This window comes from Larus michahellis, chromosome 1 (genome assembly GCF_964199755.1).
Source record: "Larus michahellis chromosome 1, bLarMic1.1, whole genome shotgun sequence".
Classification (NCBI taxonomy): Eukaryota; Metazoa; Chordata; class Aves; order Charadriiformes; family Laridae; genus Larus; species Larus michahellis.
In genome coordinates this window covers 154,052,658-154,073,189 of record NC_133896.1, presented here as the reverse complement: position 1 = coordinate 154,073,189, position 20,532 = coordinate 154,052,658, and the positions used below count along the sequence as shown (strand labels likewise).

The window sequence follows — 20,532 nt, the reverse complement described above, 5'->3', positions numbered from 1 at the left end:
TTCTTCTTTTCCTAAAGTAAATTAAAAAGAAATAAAATTAGCTTTCCCCTCTCTCTGCTTGCATGGCACTATGGCCTGGTCTGCAAAAATGATTAGTTGCTGAAACAAGATGATAGATAACAAATGTGGCAATAGCTGCTAAGTTACAGGAAAATAACCGCCTCTTGCCAGAAAGACCAGCATAGTTTGAACTGCTAGTTCATAGTTGCAAAGGATATCATAAATCTTTGCATTTTAGCCTTTGGAACATCAGCATAAATTGTTTCCAAATGCTCTAGACCTGCATGGCTTATGTCACTGGAGTTGCCAGACACAAATCTTCCTTTCTCGGAGGAAGGAAAATAAATAGAGAGAAAATTCTCCATGTGCACAGTTCTTCTGGAAAAAAGTCAGGTGAGAGAAATGTGTGTACATCTTGGAGGAAGATGGGTTTCGCTGAAGACCTTTTATTTCCTGCGCAGGTGACCAACAGAACATCCTGCTGCAGGGGCACACAGGTAGACCCCCCCCAGTCCTAATGACCTAACTGAGGTCAGTAGCAAGTCCCCCTTTGGCCTCTACAGGGGCTTAAATCTGTGTCTCCGGATACTGTTACAAGAGATGAGAGCTTCACTTCACTGAGTAAACTAAACAACTCCTACATTTTTTAGACAGTTTCCCTTGGCTTCTTTCTCTCTCTTGTGCTCAGTGTTCAACACCGCCTAAGAGGGGTTGAAAGAAAAGATGCGCAGAACATCTGAGACTTGCAGACGGAGTTGAAAAAGCAGGCAAGGTCTGTGGCAGCTAGTCCTCTTTCGAGTAGCCAACACTGTCACGGGATGGGGCAACACCAGATGATTTCATAATGACATTATGAGCCCTAATAATATAACTTTAACAATTAATATGATAACTTTAAGATAACTTTTAACTTTATGATAACAAGTAATATGATAACTTTAACAATTACTGCTAGTAAAATGAGACTGTGTGAGCAAACAGGAGAAGTGGAAAGAAGCATAGTTTTTAAGTCAGCCTACTAACTTTTTGGTAATTTTCACACCAATTCTTACTTTCTGGAAGACACAACGTGGGTAGTGCTAACATTTGGCATAGGCTGTAACTTCTTTTTTGGGCGTGCAATGGAAAGCTCTTTTCCCTTTGGAGATGTACTTGTTATATCTAATGTTGTAGGAGGGAGACTGTATGGCAGAAAAATCAATTTCTCCTTCATGATAATATTGAGCGCAATCTGAAAAAGCATAAGTATAAAATGACCACTGCAATAAAATCTAAAGACCTTGTGGTACCGCAAAGAGGTATAATAAAAACGAGCTGCTGGCTGACAAAGCTTTACAGTCAACAAGCATCAAACACAAGAGGAAGAAACAGATCAATGGCAGGGAGGTTGAGTTGCAATTTGTGTCCATCCACAACTGTAAGAGTCTTTTGTTGCTGTTTTTTTCTTAAAGCCCAAAGCAGTGCATAAAATCTGCACTGAAGCTAAGCAGGATTTTTGCATATGACAGGAACCAACAAACTGGCAATGTAGAGGACCACGTGGCACCAAGTGACAGGCAAAAACATTTCTCAGTATGATTTCAGATTTCTTGTTTGTAAGACAAAAGTGAAACGATTTGTTTGACATTCCTGCTAATTCTTCAGTAGATAGGTCCCATGATTACTTTACATGTAATTTCTTCTCTCCAGAGAAGGAAAGAAAAAAGTTAAATACCCTCAAAATATCACATAGCAGATTGTGAGATCCAATCCAAGGCCCAAATCTAAGCAGCCTGGAATTTGGGATGCTTCACCCTGAATTCCAGCTTTCTGAATGAAACCACATGAACCCGAATTCCTAACTTTAAGAGATATTGGATCTGAAATTTGTGCCAGATGCAATAAAAGATTCACACGACTTTAAAACCAAAATGCAGATCTTGGAAACTTGCCTTTCTTGTCCTTTAATTTCTCAGATCTCTGTAGCTGTGCCTCGAACCCCATCCAGAGCTGCCCCTTCAGTGCCTTCACAGAGTAGAGTTCACCCCTAAATCTGTTTGGGACACAGAAATCAGGTCTGCTTCTCCCTGCTCAGGGAAACAATCTTCAAGCACATTTAACAAAATTAGATCCCTTTCAGGAAAGGGAAGAAAATGCCCAGTTATTTTCTAAAACGGTGTCAGTGGCTGTTCCATTAAATAGTGCTTGCCTCTGCTCCTGTGAAAAGCACCCAGAAAATAATACAGCACTCAAGAAGAAATCTCCTGTGACCAAGAGACTAGAACATCCACCTCTGAGTCTTTCTTCCAGTCACAAACCACTTCTATATTTTAAATTTAATAGCTTTGGATGAAGGATAGAAATAGTATAAACCTGTAAAGGAATCACACTTTTATGTTGTTTTGCTTTTACACATCTTGATGGCAGAGAAATTTTTCACTTTTCAGTATTGCACATCTACTTCTAATTCACAGCTAGAAAGAACTAATTCTGAAGAAAGTTGCAAAATGCAAGTTCATATATGGTCCCTGCTCACACTTTAACTTAGTAATAATGCAAATCAACTGTGCAACCAGTTCCTGTCATTTGGAAAAAAATATCTAATAAAGTCTGGTAAAAAATACAGATTTCACAACACAAACTGTTTGGACAAAGCTATCACTCCTCTCAGACTCAGACATACACACATACACGTACCAGTTTATACTGCTCTGACTCCATTCATTTTGCTGAAATTAGTCCTTGAAGGAAATTAAGTCCTCTCTAGTTCTTTCATGGGAAGCACAAATGCATTATGTAGGCTGGGGGTGTAAACAGTCTCAAAATGGAGGGGAAAATAAATCCATCATCACCTTTTAAACATGTTGGTAAAGACTGCACCTCTGCTTCAAGAGGAGACTAACTTGCTGGAAGCAGTTATTAAGGAAAGGTCGCTCTGTACCGGCCCTGTTCTCCTCCCTTGCACTTTCATTGCTAGCCACTGCTCTTGGAGACAGGCTGGAGGGGAACTTTGCGTTGTCATTGAGCTTCTCTCTCCAGCCTTCTTACTCTCCTTCTTTTTGCTATCAGTCCCTATGATCCTCTTTACTCCTTAAGGACCAAAAGCATCTAACATACTCTTAGCTCCTCTTTGGGATAAGGAAGTTAATTAGTTCCTAGAGCATCTGTAGGGTCAAAACAGCTGGACTGCTACTCCTTCTGGGTTGTCCATAGCACAGACGACCAGCAGTCAGAATTTTTCCTCCAAGCACGTTTTGGGGGTTCGGTAGTTTGTCTCTCTTTCTTCTTTAGTAGTTAGTTGGAGTTCAAAAGACTTACCAGCAGCTGAGCCATCACTTACCTACTTCACACACATAGAAAAGCACTCACCCCTTAGTCTGTGCTAGCCACAGCACAGTTCAGCAGCTGACTGAGCATCGAAAAAAAAAAAAAGGAAAAAATCTTTCTAGCCATCAAAACAAACTTTGTCTATTTTGCCCATTCAGACTACCATAAAACCTTAATCAAACCCCAGCTATGGGGAATAAAAGATAATAATAAAAACTGAAATCCTGGAGAACTCAGGATTTCAGTATGCCCTAAGGGTGAATCCTACCACCAGAAGGAGAGGACAAACTCCAGAATCAAGCAACCTCTGCCAAGAACATTAAGCGAGTAACGATTTTTTGTTTAAAACTGAGAGCTGAAGTTGGCAAAAGGACTGCCGCTGCTGTAAATGTCACTTGTGTGTGAATGACAGAGGTAGTCACTTAAGCCATTAGTACCCAAAACATTTAAGGCTTTATAGTTCAAATGTGGCTTAAAGAGGAGATCAGGCCTGGCAGGCAGTGAAGATCATGCAGTCCAGGTGGAATGTGCTTTCCTCCTGGGAAATTCCCCTTCCTAAGCAGGCAGCTATGCCCTGCTCCAGCTGTAACCTCCAAACAGATTTCAGGTGCAACACACACTGCAAGCTTCAGGTTAAGAGAGAAGCTGATGACTCCAATGAAACCCAAAATAAATTGTCCCAGGCAATAACGAGCATTCATTGAAGTAATCAAAGTCATTTGTGTCATCATTGCTTGTGTGTGCATCCAAAAAATGCTGAAGACTTAACAAGACCTGAGGAGCAAATAGCAGTTGTCCCTAATTCAGATAAGGTGATATATCATTTGCAGTTCCTCCTACTTGCTTCTCCCCACCTGTAATCATTGTTTGACTTTTGCCTGAACCAGGGTAGCTAGCTCTCATTTGTGTCCCCATACGCCACAGCCATTGGATAACTCATTCAGCTGTATCAGAGAAGAATCAGATGTACAATCACCACCCCCACATCTCCGGCTGTTAACAGTGCCCATAGTCCCATGCATGAGCGGAGATGGAGGGTTGGTGTCTCACTGGAGGGCAATGATTGCCAGACATTGTCTCATTGGGAATGTAGAGAAGGAAGGAGCAGAAGCTGGTGCCCAATAGCCTATGCCTGACCAAAGTCTACCAGCAATGCAAACCTTTGTATTGCCTTCTGGAGAAGATGCTGCTCCTTCTGAAGATTAGCTGGCTCATCCTCTTAATGTAGTTGGCTCCCTCCATCCCCTACAGAGACAGCTTCCTGCTTTGGACCTATCGGTCAAAACACATTCACAAATTCCTTGTGAATTCTTCAAACTCGGGAATTATTCCTCTGTCTTGTCTCTAACACTAGCTCTGGTCAAAGATGGATCAGTGGGTGGCTAAAGTAGAGGTGCTACTGTCATTATCCAGCACTGCAAAATTTATAGTGCAGTTTCTTCCTATTGTGTTCCTTAATCTGGCTGAAAGTTGAATTAAAATTGAGGTAAATTGTGATAAACAAGAATTGGCAAACCTTTCTTGGGGGACTGGGTCAAGAGTAGCTCAGTCTGACAGGCACCTCTTTCTGTCTTCCTAACAGGATAGCTGGACTCCAGACACCAACATGACTGAACGCTTTGACTGCCACTACTGCAAAGAGTCCCTGTTTGGTAAGAAGTACATCCTGAGGGAGGACAGCCCCTACTGCGTGAAATGCTACGAAAACCTTTATTCCAACACCTGCGAGGAATGCAAAAAACCTATTGGTGCTGACTGCAAGGTATGCAAGATTTGTGTCTTGTTACAGAAATCTTGAAAGAGTAGCCTGGATACATAGGTCTCAGACACGGTCTTATCACCTGGAAGGGTACATTAGTCCAGCTTAACAGCTACCTAGGGGTTTCTTTTGGTGGGAAAGCATGCTTTCTGGATCCCTGTATGTGTTCTTCACCACTTCATTTGGCAAACCCTTCTTTACCAAGCACATTAATAGAAATGGAAGAACACCCCTCTCTTCCCATAAGGCATAGGATGATCTGATGATCTGACGCTAGGAAGAACCTCTAACCCATTAGGATAACCCAACTGCCTCTGGGGCCATCTGGGATCTGGAAAGCTGGCAGAAGCTGATTTTGCCTACCTTTGGGTCAGAGGGAAGTAAGCCACTGCTGGCTTTGCAGTGACCAAAACTCAGTTGTCATCAAGAGACAAGACATGCCCAAGAAAAGCTGCCATATCATGGACCACAAAAATTTGGCTACCGCTGACCCAAGTAATAAGTCAGTTAGAAGACAGAATAAATACAGAATGATGATAGTGGAGTCTAACTAAAGGTTGCAAAGAAAAGAGCACAGAGACCTTGCTTGAGCTATGCACTGCTGCACCACATGGAAACACCTACCTGACATAAATAAGGTGTGACCACCTGCGTTTCTTTTAAATTAACCAAAACAACTGGAGTTCATGCCAGATTTACTCTGAGTGAATGAAGACAGATGATATTTGAGCCATCCAGTGAAGTGTCTGTTGGACTACTACAGAGAGACTTCATCCTATATACATCCTCCTTGCCCAAAAGTGACCTGTTCAAAGTGGGACAAAAGTTTCACTGGCAGAGTGAGTTTGCACTAGAACAGCAACTCTCATTGCATGGCCACAGGATTTTTTACTGGTATGAGGAGGTCTGAGGTTTGATTTCCTACATTGCTGGTCCATACCTCTAGAAGTACCAATTACTGATATTACTGTTACTGATACTACCGCTCTATCACTAGGTCAGAGATATAAAAATATATATTTACTCAGATTGGGAGAAATAAATGTCTCATATCTTCCAAAGTGATCTATCTCACTCTGCTGGCAAATCAGTAGGAAAGCCCCTTTCAGAAGCCTTAAAAAGGTGAGAATGTTTCATCATCATGACAGGGAACTGGCAATAATCTGTACAAGGGTATAAAACTGCCAGCTTTCCTACAGCTTATAAATATTCAGATTAGAGAAGAGATACAGCTGGCCTGACCTGAAAAAGAATAATATTTCTGCCCCATTCCAGAATGTGCTTTTGTTTTAAGGTCTCTTTCTAATCCCCTGAGAAGATATTTCCATGTGTTGATATTCAAGAATTTAAAAACTTGGACCAGCTTCAACAGATCTCAGACAAAGTATTCAGGAATTAATCAGGCTGAACTTTTCAACCCAGATTTATGGATTAAGGGAGTGTGGGTGTTATCCGATATACTGCTCTTCTGTACTTTTAAGCAAGACACACTCTAATAGCGGATAGAAATAAAAGCCCCTGATTGTCTGCAATATAAGAATATTTCATATATATAAAGAACCAGAACTTTATGTAGAAAACAAAACTAATAAGATAGTAAACAAAGATTTCTTTAAGAGCTATAAAGTGTACCGGAAACAAATTTGTCCTTTTTTGTTTCTGTGACTGCTGTTTGTGCCTGTCCATGCTTTATGCTGCAGCTTTTTGATGCGTTGACCAATTTTAAGCAAATTCCGACAGATGGATAAAAGTTGCAAACTTAAATTCCTACAAGTTTTCTGAAAAAAACACGTGGCTGGGTAGAAAAAGAGATCTTATTAATGTTCCCATTGAGAGCAAAAACCAGAGTAGTTCTTCAAAGACAGTAATAGACATACATTTGAACACAATTGAGAATACTTTTGAGAGCGCCCTTGTAAGTGGTCAGCCACAAAATAAGTTTCAGTTGAAGCTTGTGCACTGTATGAATGAGCATAATTCAGTCATGAAACACAAAGTCATGAAAAATCATGCTTCTGCTCCTCATTAAACTGTATATATACATGGGTATATAAACACATAAGAAATACACACATATACACAGACATACACGTATGTATTTTTTTTATATATATCTTTTTACATATTGCATTTGCATTTTCCCCTGAGCAAAGAAGATAAGATGTACTATGTTTGGAAATAAAACCAGTATGTTTACTGGATGTAGAAAAATGGACTCCCTATTTATTTGTATGTTCCAGCATAGCCTTTATACAGCTGTAAAATTTGGGACCTAATGCAGCAACAGTGTTATCAGAAAGGGTCACATCCAGATCTCTGCATCTGTCAGGGACACCCATCCTCACATCAGCATTACAACCTAAAAAGGTCCATGCAGCTCTCGCCTCAGATCCTCCTTTTCAGGTCCCTTCTTGGCCGCTGCTGTTTCTCTGCACCGAGAAGAGATGAACTGAGAATCCACCTGCAGCTGAGATGCTCTTAATTTCCCTCCTACCAGCCCTCCCAATTAAAAGATACCCTCCTGTAGCCGAAAGGGTTACCCCAAAGTAAAAGAGGTGTTGATGAGGGGACAGCCAGCTCTCTGTCATCTCTGACACTACTGTAGTGTATCAGCGCTGCTGCGCAGCATCAACTCACCCGAGTTGAACTTAAGCCTGCTCGGACACTGGTAATTCTCCAACTTTGACAGCACTGGGCTCTGAGAGGATCAAACTGGTGCCAGATTTTCACCTTGTGTTTTAGCTACGGCACAGAGAGCCCACAAGACAACTATCCTGAAGACAAGCTTTCTTTGAATTCAAATCAGGGGAGAATTTGCTTCATATGGTAATTTATGGGTAACTGTGAACGTAACTGAGTAATAACTAACTTGTTCTTTATTTTAAATGCCCCCCTTTTTTTTTTTCTCCACTAAAATACCCTGCATGACAACATGTGTCTGAATGACACCTTTGGACTTAGGCCATTTCATTAACTCTAAACAATTCTAGCTGATGTTTATGAAACTTTCACAGACAGATTAAAAGCTTCATATACTGAGTGGTAGGAGGCACTGGCAGGCAGCAGAAAAACACAATGCCGTTTCTCTCACAGCTATTACGCATTATCCATATGCCAACAGGTTTCAATCAAAACTTATTCTTTCTAAAAAGAATTGGCATTCATCGCCTACGTCCCTGGTGAACGCTCACCACACCTACAGTTCAACGCTTCTTTCTGGAAATTCATCCATTATGTTCTCATTTTCTTGACTGATGAAGCGTGACTTTTGGTTGATTTTGGCTTTTTTAATAGTTTCCTTGCAGGCCCTATGGCACAGAAACCGTCACAAATACGGGAAATACCTACAGTAATCCTATGTTTAATGCAGTCCACAAGCTGTCCTTGGCAAGCAGGAGCGGGTGAAAACTGTCTGCAAAATGTGAATCATAGGATCACCTAAGTTGGAAGGGACCTTTCAGATCATCAAGTCCAACCATCAACCTAACTCTGATAAAAACCGTCACTAAACCATATCTCTAAGAACTGTGTCTACCCGTCTTTTAAAAACCTACAGGGATGGTGATTCCACCACTTCCCTGGGCAGCCTGTTCCAATGCTTGATAACCCTTTCAGTGTAAAAAATTTTCCTAATATCCAGTCTAAACCTCCCCTGGTGCAACTTGAGGCTGTTTCTTCTAGTCCTATCGCCTGTTACTTTGGGAGAAGAGACCGACCCCCACCTGTCTACAGCCTCCTTTCAGGCAGTTGCAGAGAGCGATAAGGTCTCCCCTCAGCCTCCTTTTCTCCAGGCTGAACAACCCCAGCTCCCTCAGCTGCTCCTCATAGGGCTTGTTCTCCAGACCCCTCACCAGCTTCGTTGCCCTTCTCTGGACCCACTCCAGCACCTCAATGTCTTTTTTTGTGGTGAGGGGCCCAAAACTGGACACAGTACTCGAGGCGGGGCCTCACCAGTGCCGAAGAATGTGAGAATGAAATTAAAAGCGGATTGTGAGATAAAGCTTCTATGTCAGCACGCAGGCCAAAAATTAATCAAAAGGGTCAGTCTTACACTCAAACTAAACAAAAAAATAAAGCCTCTAGTAATGTGGATCAAGAAAGGGAGAAAATATTTGCTTTTAATGTTTAAACCTTGTCCTGAATTGCAACACTTTTTCGGTGCGTTACTGAACATCAGAATAGTTGTTGTGAATTGGAATAGTAAAAGAAACAGACACCTTCATCTCTTCCCACGTCACTAAGGTGCTGGCTTCAGCACGAGATTGCTTATTTTTACCTTTTCTAAATGTACTTTTGTTAAGGAAGTAGCAGTCTAACGTATTTAAGCATTTTACTACAGGGTGTGCATGGCTAAAATCTGTACAGCATTTTGTGGTCATACCCCTTTTCCTCTGTTCAACCTTCTGAAAAGAGCATTGCGGCAAGCATATAGTTACCCTGCCGGTAATAATCTCTCTAATCTCTTTCTTCCTGTTGGGTCCCTGTTGAAAGCCAGTTCAGGAGAAAAGGTAATACAAAATGGCTTAAATTCACTTAGACTTATAAAGCCAGAGTAGAAGACAATACAGTTGCAGGATATGAGCGGTCTGTCCTTAACCCAGTTACCTGGTAACTCTAGTCTTAGGGCTTTTCTAGTTAAAAAAACAGAAGTCACAAGCAGCCCCATCCTAGAGGCCCAATGAGCCACGCTGGATCGAAAGTATACAGAACTACGGAGGAATTATCAAATGTGATTTTGCCAATGTTGAAAACAGTTATCTTGACAAAGCCTTCTTTGGGGATGACATAATGAAAATAAGTGAAAATACAAAAGCACATAATAGCTTTTCAGAACCACAAATTCCAAATCCAGTTTGCAAGGGATGACTCTAAATAACTTTGAATACAAATAGGATCTGCATTAAGTTTTGCTTGCACCATATTCTTACAGTCAGTTACCTGAGTGCGTACAAAGGACCTCCACTTGGCCCACTCTCTGACCCCTGTTTGAGAAACATCCCAGGATTCACTGTTCATCTGATTGTCCCAAAGAATGCTGACCAGAAATTTTCAGCTGAGGTTTATTCTCAGATAAAGCTTAGAAAGGCACCCATTCACATTTGAGTAGCTTCAGGGGCTGCTAATCTGATTATTTTTTATGTTCGAATGAAACCAGATAAGGAAAGGGTTATTTTCCATGTTCAGAAGAAATGCAGCAGAGTGAAGTGTTAAATATTTCTCCCTGTAAATTCTGCTGCAAAATTTATCTCTGCGGAGACAGGCATTGCCCTCCTCCCCTTCTCTTTTCACTTGTAGCACATCTGGAACTGGTCTGGAGCTCTCTGCACTTCAGCTGCAAAACACACATATAGGACAGACCATGTCCATGAGCATCTGTGCATGCATCTCTGTATATGTTAATGCTCTCCCACTTCTCAAATGACAATCTACGGTAATTCTTCAGTCTCGTCTCTGCTTTATCTAACAAGCCTATTATCAGTGCTTATGTGTGCTTTATCTAACAAGAGCACGTGGCTGCCAGTTTTCATACAGACGCACAGATTGATCGCAAAAAGTCATTCTCCAGATTTCTTTCAGGCAACATAGGAAGCTGCCTTTAAAACTACAGTTAAAATACGTAGCACCAGGGACTCATTTCCCTCAGGCTGCATAAAGCGTCTGAGAAGTCACACTCATCAGTATTTTAAGGATACATTCCAGTTCAGAGTCCACAATAGCAATTTTCTTTATTAGTTCTTCCTGGAAATCCATGCAATAAACAGCAATTTGTTGCGTATCACTTGTACCTTCTGCTGGAACAAATTTGTTTAGGTTACAAATCAGCTAGTGTAAGCTAGAGCCTCACATGCCTGGAATAAACATAATGCTCTGTCAGCTTAACTGAGGACCAGCCTAACAGACAAGCTTGAAGTCAGTTTTGCACTTGCAACTTCTCCAGTGTAGAATTTGTTCCAGATCAATACAGCCACAGCCTATGTACAAGCCAAGTTAAATATGCAACACACTGAAGTAAGCCAAACCTGATTTCTGGTGACTGTATTACACCAACCTAAGAACAATTATGATACAGAAACTGTTTCGTTAGTACCTTGGACTTCTTGCTCCGGATGTGACAGATTCAGAGAGACAAAGCAATATCCATTTCATCGGTCTAATATTCTGCTGCAGGTATGTCAAAGACAGATATCTTAGACTGCCTTTACACTCAGTGACAATATCTGTTATAATCATCCAAGGTAGCTAAAGATTATGCAAGTCAGTCTGTATTTTGGGTACTTGGGTTGTAGTTGCGCTTCATCTCTTTGCCATGATGAAATATCTCCTACTTTCACCTACCCAGCTAGCCTGTATACAAGCTGCCATCATAACTGACTCAAGGATTAAACCTTTCATCATTGACACCTAATCTTTGTCTTCATTACTCCTCATCTAAAAGGCGTGCACCTTCTCCAGGGTATAACGGTATTGATAGAACGAGACAGAACAAAAGCAGATATCGGCATACGGATTTTGGAGATAAAAAATAGCTTGCAGAATATTGCAAAAAGAGAAGGGCATCAAGTGGGAAAGAGACGAGAGAAAGAAAAACATATCTGTTGTCATTCTATTTTCTAGCAGGCTAGTTTCACATTTTGGAAAACTCTGTTGGCTGGATGTTGTATTTTTCTGTTGAAAATATTATTCTCCTCTGAGATCAGATTTAGGCTATCCAACTTAATTTAAAGAGGAAAAAAAATGTAAGTAACTTCCAAAGAAGGGTTTTTTTTTCATTTTGCTATTAGGAAAGACTAACATTTTACAGTTAGAAATTTGGGTTTTTTCAAAAGGAGTTAGCTGAAATGAATAGACAAGCTGAATAAACAACTGTCTGAAAGCCGTAAAGTAGGAGGCTTAGATAATCTATCGCAGAGTGTAACCTCTGAGATGAAAAACACATTGGATACCAATTGTTACTCACAGTGATTTAAGAAATTTAGGTGAGTAGCGAGGTTGTCCAAACAAAAAGTCTTTATTGCATGGTCAAATTCTGATCAAAGTTACTCTAGTTTAACAAGCTATCACACATCAGCTGAGCTAGGCAAAACTATTGCAGTGTTTCCTGTTAGCTACTTAGGAGAACAAGGCTTCTGCAGACATAACGCGTGGTTATTTTAGGTTAACCTAAATACACAGTAGCTTTTGTTTGCTTGGCTAAAATGGCATATTTGGAGTTACCTGTGACTGTACTGACCAACATAGAGTGGTTTAGGCCAGACTATATTTGAAGACTTAGTGATGGTTCCAGTTACACAATTAAAAAATCTGATATTCTACAACTAAATTTTTTCCTTCCAGATTAATTCCTAACCAGATCCTAACCAGATTAAATCCTAACCAGATTAATTCAGTGCTTGTAACTAATACAGTGGATCTTGAGCTAGAACCTGAGAAGTTATTTCTGCTGAATTTTTATACTCCCCATTCATTACAATACTAGCTCCTCACACTCCCACTTCAAACCGAAGCCTATATATTTTGGGGTAAACACCCTTCCTTGTAACGATCTAAGCTGTTTGAAGTCCACAGGCACTGTTCAAGTGTTACATGATTAGGCCACCTTAATTTAAATTTTAAAAGGCACAATCCATCCCTTTAGGTCACAATTTTTAGAAGGACCAGTTTTTTTAAATAATAAAAGTACCACTGTGGAGGGTATTTTAAATACTTAGGTGTCCATACTAATCCCTTGGCCAGAGTGTACTGGATCACTGGCTGCAGGTTTGATGTGGTCTCTCATCTTTCAGTCTGATTCATGTTTGAAACACAGGTAAACCAAAACACAAGAGCCGCTAAAAATCAGTTGCAGCGTGAAAAAAAAAAAAAGGAACAGAGATCAGACCAATTCCACCCTTGGTGTAAATCTGTTGAACTGAATAAATACCAGAAAGTAATTGGGAAAAGGATTTCTGTCCAGGCTGAACAGCTGTGGAATCAACAATAGCTAAGACAAATAGGGGAAGTCCATTATACCTACAAGGTTAACAAGTTTTAATCTGACTCAAAACCAAGGGTTTATTCTCAAAGGAAATATCTAAATGAAACTAGTTGCTTCTCTGACACATACAAAAAATTAAGATTACTTTAAACTGAAACAGGTCGATAATTGTCATGAGCTGTTCTTGGTTATCATAGCAAAATAAGTTCACCTTCACCAGAACATTTTGTTTTCTTGAGCTGTGCAAATTAGCCTCTACTCCTGGCTGTGATTCAGCTTTAGACGTGTTTGCATTCTCTGAATTCCAGTTGTTCCAGAACTGTTCATTCTGCTTACTCTGTGGTTTTGGATTTCTACAGGATCTGTCTTACAAGGACCGCCACTGGCATGAAACCTGCTTCCACTGCTTCCAGTGCAAGAATTCATTGGTGGACAAACCTTTTGCTGCAAAAGAGGAACATCTACTTTGTACTGATTGCTACTCCAATGAATACTCTTCCAAATGTAATGAGTGCAAGAAGACTATTATGCCAGGTTAGGATGCTCACTTTTTGGACTAGAAAAGATTAGGCCAAATATCAAGCCCAAACTCAGCAACATTTATGACAAATGTTTTTCCTTGACTATTTCTGCTAAGTTATGGTGAACTTTGTAGAATACAGTTGATGGTGCATTATAATTTCCATGACCAGAACACATAATTTTCATAATGGAACATGATAGAACTGTTATTCTCACATGAAGCGGATTACTCTTGAAAATTAGCGTTTATTTCATTTAGCATTTTTATTAATGGGATTTATAATTTTCTATAGCAGTACTCATTAAAAGGCTTCCGATGGCTGGACAACTAAAATTGAATCTTTCTGTCCTATCCCAGTTTTGTACTCTGTCTTGATTGGCTGCCACTTCCTGAAAATCAGAGGCAGCTTGCAAATTTAACAGCTTGCTTAATTCACTGTTTAGATTTTTATGTATTTACTCTAAATTTAGCTTCTCTCATAAAAATGAAAAATTGGTCAAAGTGCCACTAAGGTCTTTCTTGAGCACAAAGATATGAAGAAACAGGAAAGAGCTATTTTCTTTTTCTACATGAAACACGAAGTTATAATATTAGATTGCTAAAACCTCAGCTGCTCATGTTAATACTATAGCATTCTGTGATGATTTGAGGGCTTAAAGTGGAAGGAATATTGGTCCAGAAATAAAATATTAAAAGGCAATTTGAAGAATCCACATACATGCTCCATAACTATTACTAGTTAACTTTTTCTGGTAAAATTTTTCATTGTCTGGTTCTCACTTCGGTCAAAAGCCATTTCTAGTTTTAAAGCTGGAACTACATATATGTATGTCTTTCTAAGATTGTTCATCAAATTCACCCCAAAGATCAGTGAGTGTATTTACTAAATGGATCTCTTTTTGCATACTGTGCCAGCTATGGATTGGTAAGTAGTAATGGAAGCTGGATTCAGCAACGCGGAGAATCCCTTCTTCTCTTATAATCTGAAACAGAAGAAATGCATTTTTACGAAGCTTTACAACCACCAACTGGTCTTTAGCTTCTTACTCAAGATAGCTGTGATGTCCCCACGTTCAGAGAGCAGTACACCCAGCACGTATTTTGTACTTGTGCAGCACACCATGTTAGTACAGGAGCTACCCCAGCGCACCATGATCACCAACCGAAGCGTAATTCATTTTGAAAGAACCAGCAAGTGGTTGGATACCCTTTATGGAGACTGTTAATGCTACACTTGCCCTTTGCTTTGCTCCACTAAATGTACAATTTAGATTTAATAAAGCATTATCATGACAAGCCCATTAAATACTAAAGTAATTACAAGCTTGATCTTTCAGTCCTTCTGCAAAGTAAACTCCCACTCACTCCAGTGCAGCAGCTAACAAACAGGGCTCCCCCTGCCTTGAGTTTCAGTGAGAAAACAGTCCCAATGAGAGACAGCTAAAAATGTGAAAATAAAATTCCAGACTATTTAAAAAAAATAAATGTATCCACGTCTCCTTTTCCCAGAATATTATGCCTTCAAGGACTGATTTAGCTGCTCCTTGCTATGATACAGAAAGTTACCAGCACAGAGAGGGCGTAATTCTTAAAATGTGTCCATTAATAAAATGGATCAGAAATATTCAAGCGTGCAAGAATCAGGCAGAAGGATAACTAACAGCTCGCTTACTGCACTGCTGCAAGTCAATTCTTTAAAAAAACCCCAACCTTCTGAAGTATGCTTCTGCACAGAAGTTAATGAGACCAAACAAGAAAAAGAAGAAAAATAAGCAACTAGTAAACAAAGAGAAATTAACACTTGAGAGGGGGAAAATGGTAAAAGTTCACCCTGCAGTAATGGGGGCGGGGAGAGTTGCATCAAAGGAGTTAGTGTGGTTCATCACTAGCCAACATGTGATCAGCTTGTCGCTCTGCCAAGCACCTGACATCATGTTTGTTGCTACAGGCTTCAAAAGTAATACAGAACTGTAGGAGCATCATTTGTTTGTTTTCCCTTCTGGACAGTATCAAATATTCTGACTGAAACTCGTACTTAGGAAATTATACAGTGTGCAAAGAAATTTCTCCATATAATAGGTCATCTCCAATTTCCTAGAAGGGCTCAGAGTCTACCTGTCATACAGCAGACTGAATCTGCAAACTACAGTATCTGTACCCTAAAACTTCATTCTAGAGAAGTATGTTTAGTTCCTAAGTACCGTACCACTTCTCTGATTTCCAGTAAAGGATTGTTTAAAGATTTCTCTTCCTTTCACATAGCAACTATGGTTTAAATACAACTGAAGACAGTGAGAAAGCTTCTCTCTCACTGAAAGTTTTGAAAGACACAAAAACATTTAGGACAGGTGTTGCAGAGCTGGAAACCATTGCAAAGTTTTAGTGGACTTCAATGAGGACAGGAACAAGGCCACAGAGCAGACACGAAATCATCCTTTTTCTCAGACAAGAGAAAATTGGGAAAAGGAGGCAAGAAGCTTGCCAGGAATTAACCAGATAGCTTGCAGCTGTCTAAAAAAAGAAGGAAAAGGGACTTGGAATGAACAAAGTCCAACTTTAATGAGGAATGGTCTTCCCTTCACTCAGCACTAGCAGCAGCTTATATTGATGTCTCCCCAATTCCCCAGAATCTTCCTCTTAGAATTCATTAACTCTAATAATACTACAAAAATGTGTCCCAAAGCCTTCATTATAAGCAAGAAATGATTCTCTTCTTTATAGAAAAACCACTCAGTCTCCAAAAAAATTAAAATGGTACCCAACACCATGCAAAGTTCATGGGAACATGAAATAGCCTCTGTCTCATAGCTGCACTGCTTACTGACTGACAGCCAGCTGTTGGGCAAACAAGACCTACGAATTGCACTAGTCTCTGCCAGAAGTTGTTCAGTTGACGCTCTGGTCTCATTACAGGTACTCGGAAGATGGAATACAAGGGCAACAGCTGGCACGAGACCTGCTTTATCTGCTACCGCTGCCAACAGCCTATTGGGACAAAGAGTTTCATCCCTAAGGACAATCAAAACTTTTGCGTTCCCTGCTACGAAAAGCAGTTTGCCATGCAGTGCGTCCAGTGCAAGAAGGTAGTGCTCTTATTTTACTTACCTAAAGCCTAAGGGATTGAAGTCCATCCCATGTAATGTCCAAGTAGGTAGGATATCTTATTTTTCTACCTGTGTTAAAAGATTCAGAATCAACTGATTTCAAGAGACGATGTAATTTCAGTTCCCATTCTGCATCAGGCACAGCATCTACTACAATGAGAATTCTTACACAGGGCTAAAGATTCCTTTGGACTGAAAGCACACACAGAATACATTTTCAAAAACAAAACAAAACAAAACAAAACAAACTCTGTGGTGGAATAACCTCATTCCAATATAACCTATCATAGACCCAAACATTTCAACTGGAAGGAAGATGAGCTAATACTGATCATTTTTTAATATTCTAAGGAAGTTCAAGACAGAGAGATAAGTTTTGCACAGAGCAAATGCTGTTCCTGAAATAAACACTAGTAAACTCAATATGCCCGGGAGTACTACTTTCTAGGCTAAGGACCTTTATTTGTGAATTTCCTAAATTCTATACACATACACTTGGGAAAGAGGCAAAGACATAGGTGAAGAATACGCATACTCAGTAGCATGATCACGTACAAGCTTGATTCTCAGGGAATCTCCTTTAGTGAAGAAAGGAAGAAAAATTAAAGTTACCAATTTTACAGCCTTCTTAGGAACACTCAAAGGAGCAAAAAAGTTAAATTTGTCTAACATCAGGGGAGCTGCTTTTGTAGGCGATGACTTGTTATAAGAGAAAAACCCCAGACAAAGTCCAGAGAAGCAGAAAGCAATTTGAAATAAAACAGTCTTTGCCACGGAAAGGAACAGGCAAGTTGAAACACATAAGGTAGTTCCTTCCCCATGAAGAATGGTACAGGTGAAGAAACCAAGATGAGACGAATCCTAGCACACACATATGAAAAGTGACACACAAAGACTAGCTTTAAAACAAAGAGGACAATTGATAGTGAGATTATACAATATAGGGAGAATAAAGTACTTTTAGTATGGGGCTTCTTTGTATAAATTAAGAAATTATAATAAGTCACTTGCATGCTTTTCTCAAGGTCAACTCCAGCCAAAATGATCATTTTGCTGCTGTTAATCCTTCTTTTCCTCCTCCCACCCACAAAAACCTCATTACCCCTCCTCTCTACCAAATCAAAATACAAACCTGCCACCCTCAAGAAAATTCTTTTCGTCTTACTTTTCATAAAACAGGCTATTACTACAGGAGGTGTTACTTACCGGGAGCAGCCGTGGCATAAGGAGTGCTTCGTTTGCACTGGATGCAAGAAGCAGTTGTCTGGACAACGCTTTACCTCCAGGGATGAGTTTGCGTATTGCCTGAGCTGCTTCTGCAACCTCTATGCCAAGAAGTGTGCTGGATGCACAAACCCAATCAGTGGTAGGTCTCTTTAAACGTTGGGTTTGGTTTTTTCAATGAACTGCTTCTAAGATTAAAAGCAGTTCAATAATTCATTCTGAATAACTTGAGAGACTCAAGACACTACACAATTCAAGATGTGTGAAATTAAATACTTATGATGCCTTTCAAGTGCCTAACGAAAAGAAACAGAAGAGGTCCTTAAATTGAAGTTTCCTCCTTTTCACCAGATCTTCATGGAACATGTTAGACACCATAACAGAGCTATGCGTGTAGCGGGATATTCATGTTCTGTGCATCATTCCACTTGTGTTCATTAGAGGGATCACTGACCTCAGCAACAACAGTTCTTCTGCCAGCAGAAAGTGTCTAACTGCCTTACACCTCATGCTTTAGCACAGGGCATTTCTTCCCCAACTTTTCAGAACAGGAACTGAGAAATCAAAGGCTTTTAGATACTGCTTTCCAGTACAAATGTATTTAAAGGAGCAACTGCTTAGAGCTTTACTATGAAACATCTAGCTTAAAAATATAACCTCCTCTATGAAGTAATCAGCATTTAACAGCGTGATCCATACAGCCCATGAGCGCAAATCTGAGTTCTGTCTGGACCATTTTCTTTCTTGTTACTGCTCTGCCCTTGCACCTGTCCCTCACTAACATATGATTGATTGCATACCTCCTAGAGAAGTCAATGCATGACACCACAGGTACTGTTTTCTCTTCGCAGGAGAGGCATTTCTCTTTTGAATATTGCAGTCCTTTCTATCATATGCTGTTTTTTTCAAATGCTGCTACTAAATGCAAAACAAAACAAAAATACCTCTCATCAGGTACGAGGTATGCCCAACTAAATCTTTTCATGGGCTTACAGCTCATCATTCCAAAGCATCATATTCAAATTGCTTGTCATTTCTGGTGTTAAGCAAGAGATAATTACTACCAAGAGAAATTTGTCCATGTTCTCTTTTTTCCTGTACAACTTCAATATCCACTATGATAACCTCCATAGCCTCAAACTCTTGAATGCTTTTTGCAGTTTGCTAACCTGCTTTCTTGGGGCACTCTTCAAAGCTATGCATCAAGTCATGACAGCACCTGTCAGACTTCTTTTTTAAGATCTAAATGCAGTTTTACAAAACAAAATTAACTTACTCAGATGACACAAAACATTCTGTAAAAAGCCATCAGACTTCTGTTTGGGGGCAGTTGCTTTCCTCTTCTTATGCTGTGTTTCACAGTGCCATTCCTTGAAAGTCCATTTCTGCCATTATTACCAGTGGTAACAATCTAGTTCACTAACTCAGCTGAAAGCAACAGAACAATCTGTGGATGAAAATGTTACTTGCTACAGAACAAGGGCGGCAAAATTAGCACAGCAACAAATAGATTTGTCACAATGGCATTTTTTCATTACTGTACGTCGGATATCCATAGCAATCCCTGAGGGGAGTCAGAAATAGCACCACTTGACAGCTGAAATGCTATTCTTTTCTTCTAACAGAATGCTTTTGGTTTTCAAACAGGACTCGGAGGAACCAAGTACATCTCCTTTGAAGAACGGCAGTGGCATAATGATTGCTTTAACTGTAAGAAGTGCTCTCTCTCGTTAGTGGGTCGCGGCTTCCTCACAGAAAGGGATGACATCCTTTGCCCTGAATGTGGGAAGGATATTTAAAGCTCAAAATAAGAGGTGGGGAGAAGGGAGGAAAGCTGTGCTTGCAATATATAGTCTGAAATACACGGATGTTCAGAACTAGCTTTGCCACTCTGTGTTTTGCTGTACTATTAACATCACTTAACCTCTTTCCTCAAACTCTCCAAATCTGGAGGGAAAACAACTTCAAAATCTCTAGCAGCAGTGTTGGTGTTTAAGATTTCTACAGCTAACCAAAACTAATGCAAAACCTGAGATGTAAAACCATTTGGGTGTTTACTGACATAACATACTCTTTTTTTTGTGTTTTTTTTTTCTTCTGCTAAATATTCCAGTTACAAGCAAGTGATATAGTTCAAGGATTACAATGGCAACACACAATACAACTCATAGATGGATATTCAGGGTGAAACCCTCAGCCCACTGAAATCAATGGCAAACACCACTCTATTTCAATAAGGCTGTGGTCTCGCCTCAATGTTCTTGAGCTATGTGACTAGTGTGTGCTGTCAAGTGTGTAGAAAGACTGCGAACGTAGAGGGTGTTTCAGTGTACAAGGATTTGTGCCATGCCATAAAGAGATAATGAAAAAAACAGTTGAAGTGGGAGTGCTTCATAACAGGTACATATTTTATTGCATGACTAGCTGATCATTGTGTGAAGTACAAGTTCTGATTGACAGTGTCAGTATTACAGTTAGTCGACATTACACTGCAAATTGTACTTTTCAAAATAAAATCATTTAAAACAAAACTGTGATTGTGTTTTAATTGTATTTACACATTAGATATTTACAAATAAACGGTCTGAAGAAACGAAATGTAAGAGCCATACAAACACAACCCTTTTTGCACCCAGTCATG

The 20,532-nt window shown here is 39.9% G+C and overlaps 1 protein-coding gene across 2 annotated transcripts in view; it reads left to right on the top strand.

Annotated features, from left to right (window-relative positions):
- FHL2 (four and a half LIM domains 2) overlaps window positions 1-20,422 on the top strand; it is a 43,697-nt gene extending 23,275 nt beyond the window's left edge. For both annotated transcript variants that reach the window (XM_074560296.1, XM_074560306.1), the window contains exons 2-6: window positions 4,889-5,068; window positions 13,400-13,574; window positions 16,477-16,646; window positions 17,847-18,033; window positions 19,539-20,422. In XM_074560296.1, coding sequence (XP_074416397.1) covers window positions 4,913-5,068; window positions 13,400-13,574; window positions 16,477-16,646; window positions 17,847-18,033; window positions 19,539-19,690 — 840 coding nt within the window. In that variant the 5' untranslated portion in view covers window positions 4,889-4,912 and the 3' untranslated portion in view covers window positions 19,691-20,422. The remainder of the gene's footprint in view (window positions 1-4,888; window positions 5,069-13,399; window positions 13,575-16,476; window positions 16,647-17,846; window positions 18,034-19,538) is intronic.
- The last annotated feature ends 110 nt before the right edge of the window (window positions 20,423-20,532 follow it).